Source organism: Microtus ochrogaster, chromosome 4, assembly GCF_000317375.1.
Source record: "Microtus ochrogaster isolate Prairie Vole_2 chromosome 4, MicOch1.0, whole genome shotgun sequence".
Taxonomy (NCBI): domain Eukaryota; kingdom Metazoa; phylum Chordata; class Mammalia; order Rodentia; family Cricetidae; genus Microtus; species Microtus ochrogaster.
Window position 1 is genome coordinate 15,169,956 of NC_022011.1, and position 3,687 is coordinate 15,173,642.

Here is a 3,687-nt window from a genome sequence, read left to right on the forward strand (position 1 = left end):
CTTGGTAGACCAGGCTGGCCTCGAACTCACAGGGATCCGCCTGCCTCTGCCTCCCGAGTGCTGGGATTACAGGCGTGCGCCACCACCGCCCGGCGTATTATGAGTTTCTTAAAGCTGACCATGGATAACAACTACAGATAAAACAGTTAAGGTCGGGCATGGTAGTGTACCATGAGTTCAAAGCCAGCGTGCTCTACATAATAAGTTCTAGGCCAGCCAGGGTTACGTTGTAAAACAAAAGAAGAAAAGAATATGGAGAAAAACATGGAAAAAGAACTGGAGAGATGGCTTAGTGGTTAAGAATGTATACTGCTCTTGCACTGGATATGACTTGAGTTTCCAGCACCCTTGCTGGGTAGAGCTCATAACTGCCTCTGGCACTTGTGCTCACATGTGTGTGCACACACACTTTTCATTCTCTAACTTGCACTTGCTTTTAATAAATAAAATTTTGTTGATTGTGCAATTAGTGTTTGGATTTGGATCCCACTTTTTATTTTGTGTATTGGTATTTTGACTGCATATAGATCTGTGTGAAGGTGTTGAATCCTCTGGAGCTGGAGTTATAGAGAGTTGTGAGCTGCCAGGTGGGGGCTGGGACTTTAACCCCGGTCCTCTGGAAGAGCAGCCAATGCCCTTAACCACCGAGCCATCTCTTCTGCCCTTTTAATACTTGCTGGTAGTAAAAGTTTGGACAAACTCTTATATTTGTTTGCCATATACTTCATATACAGATGAGGATGGTAGTTTCTTCATATGATTGTGGGGACCAAGTCAGATAACACATAAAAGTGCTTAGAGCATAGTATCTAGGACTACTTAATACCTGTTCACCATCACCCTAGTGATGGTTTCGCTTTTGTGGAAGCTTGGAGAGTGCAGAATTGGCCTTTTACTTTGTCACTAATCATCCTTCAGCTTCTGCTCCTCTACTTTGGCCTCTTTCTATGTCAGGTAATGTACATGAGCATGTGTGTGCACATAACAAAGGACTTGTAACAACTTTTTATGCCTTTAAGGAACTTTTGTAGTTCATAATTAACCAAATCCACACTCTTAAAGTTTCTCATGGTAAGTATTCAGCTGCACTTGTGTAAGCATGACCAGTGAGGGCAAACTGTCTTAATAGAAATGCTAAATATGTCCAAAGAGGGAAGTGCTTTCCTTGTTGGAAGTGGAAACTGTGTAACTAATAGTGTTTTTAATTAGTTTTCTGTTTGTTTTTTTTTTTTTAAACTCAGGTTCAATTTTATATACAACTGAATTCCTACACAGAAGTAACGAAGCCGTCTCTGTGAGCACAGCTTACACGAATAGAAGAAGAATTGTAGAGAATTTTTGGTTTTCCCTAAATGGCCACCTCCTTCCTGTTTGAAGAGTAAAATTAATATGAACTAGGTAGTGGTGTAAACATGTGACAGTGTTCATTAATTGTTTGTTCTACTCATATGTTTTTGTACAACATTAAAAAAGGTGAACTTCCTATTTGTATTATTATTTTTTTAAGTTTCTCATTAAACTCTGAAAAATCTTATAGTTGAGGATCCTTTTTCCCTGCCTTAGACTGGGGAATGTTGAAACATGATTGTGGTTTAGATAAGTTGAGCTTAATGGGTCTTTTGCTCCAATAGGATAGAATCTGAGACTGTTACAGGTGTTTGTAATGAGGGCTTTCCAATTCTCTGGGGAACTAAACTTATCTGATTAATTCCAAGGCTTAGTGTGTACCAAACTAAACTCCAGTGAGTTCTGTTATAAAGAATTCCCAGTATATTATCTTATGAGTATATTTTATAACTGTCTAGGCCTTACTTCACAAGTCAAAAGATGTTACACTTTGGGAAACCATTAAGATTAGGTAAAGCTGAAAACCACAGGAATTGGTATAAAAAGGTCCGTTTAGAACTCAGTGCAGTACTTTGCTCTGTATAAGGGATAGTGATTTTGCAGTGCTGTGATTGCTTACTAAGCCGTGACAAAAATAACATCAGGTTACAGTGATGTGTTGTATACATACTGATAAAAACCTTGATTTTATCAATCAGTAAAGCTTTTTAAAAATATTTAGAATAGGCTGGGTATGGTGGTACACTTGGGAATCTAATGTTGGAGGACCAAGAATTCCAGGATAGCCAAGCTACTTAGCACGCCCCTACCTCAAAACACAATACAGAGGAATAGTCTGAATCATCTAGATCCTAGAGGTCAGGACAGGTGTTATCAGCCTAAGAGAAAATAGCAAATTTAAACTTCTAGGACAATGCCTAGTTAGGGGAATAAAGTTTTAGGACAAAGATGGTTGGGTATGGAAGCACACACCTTTAATCTCAGCACTCCAGAGGCAAAGGCATGCAGATCACTGCGTTCCAGGCCAGCCATCACATAGTGAGATCCTGACTCAAAAAGAAGTTTTAAGAGCTGGGGAGTTGGCTTATTAGTTGAGAGCACCTCTGCTTTTATGCATGACTTGGATTTGGTTCTCAGTGTTCATATGGTGGCTCACAGCCATCTGTAACCCCAGTTCCAGGGATCTGACATGACTGACCTTGGGCACCAAGCATGCATGTGGTCCATATTTATATACATGTAGGCAAAACACTTATAAAAATTTTTAAAAAGGGCAAAAGACTTGGCTGGCTGTGTCATTACTTATGGCCATTGTAGTTGCTTATTGCAGACTTGTCGCCTGTAGGCTTAATGTAATGAAAGTCTTACAAGGTGTATCAAGTTGTTAATAGAAGTAAGCTTGATTGGTTCTCATGTTTTATGGTATCCACTACAGGGCCTGTCTCCTGAATATTGGGCAATAGCATAGCACATGTATGTCAGTACAGTCTTCTGTTTAGCTTTGACAGGTCAAGAGTGAACAAGGAATTAAGTTTAGAGTCATGTCACCCTTTCATGTAGTTGTGGCACTGACTAACTGCCCATGCTTCATTGTGGGTAAGCAGTATTCTACAAGACAAAGAGTAACTGACTTCCTCTGAAAAGCCATTAGCTCCTTGAACACTCCTTTCCCTCAGGACCCAAAAGTCTTGCCCCAGTGATTTATGTTAGTATCTTCCTAGTTTAGCATAGTTTTATTGATTAGTCCAGCAAGTCCTTCAGATTGGGGAAGGTAGACAAGGACAGGTTGACAAGGCTCATCTTCCATTATTGGGCACTCAAGTAAGATGCTACTGCACCTCAGGTGTCATTGCTGCAGTTCTGGGAAGGTGGAGGGAGGAACTTTCTCCTGCCTGTGATGTAGGGTGCTGGCAGAAAGCAGTTCTTGAGTTGGAAGAGTCATCTGATTCAAATCCACTCTTGTCCATTGTAACTTAAACTTTGACCCAGAAATACCTGGTCACTTCTTCCAACTGTTAAGTGCTTGAGCAAGCCATTCATATTCTGAGAGCCTTAAGTTACCTGGTGTTCTAACCTTGGTATGTAAGGGAGCTGGTTTTAAATAAAATTCCCATCGGCAAGTTTTAAAGCCTTTGGCCAATTACAGTTGAATCCCAATACTTTTGTCTCCCAAAGAGTCGAGAGGAATTAGAGGGGTTCAGATTTCATGTGTTCTTTAAAGTACTCAAAAAGAGCACATGTGTTACAATTTTTTTTTTTTTTTTTTTTTGGTTTTTCGAGACAGGGTTTCTCTGTGGCTTTGGAGCCTGTCCTGGAACTAGCTCTGTAGACCAGGCTGGT

The 3,687-nt window shown here is 40.2% G+C and overlaps 2 protein-coding genes across 2 annotated transcripts in view; one reads left to right on the forward strand and one right to left on the reverse strand.

Annotated features, from left to right (window-relative positions):
• Nudt21 (nudix hydrolase 21) overlaps positions 1–1,534 on the forward strand; it is a 19,062-nt gene extending 17,528 nt beyond the window's left edge. The window contains exon 7 of the mRNA XM_005345619.3: positions 1,242–1,534. Coding sequence (XP_005345676.1) covers positions 1,242–1,263 — 22 coding nt within the window. The 3' untranslated portion in view covers positions 1,264–1,534. The remainder of the gene's footprint in view (positions 1–1,241) is intronic.
• Ogfod1 (2-oxoglutarate and iron dependent oxygenase domain containing 1) overlaps positions 1–3,687 on the reverse strand; it is a 53,792-nt gene that overhangs the window by 45,994 nt on the left and 4,111 nt on the right. The window lies entirely within an intron of this gene.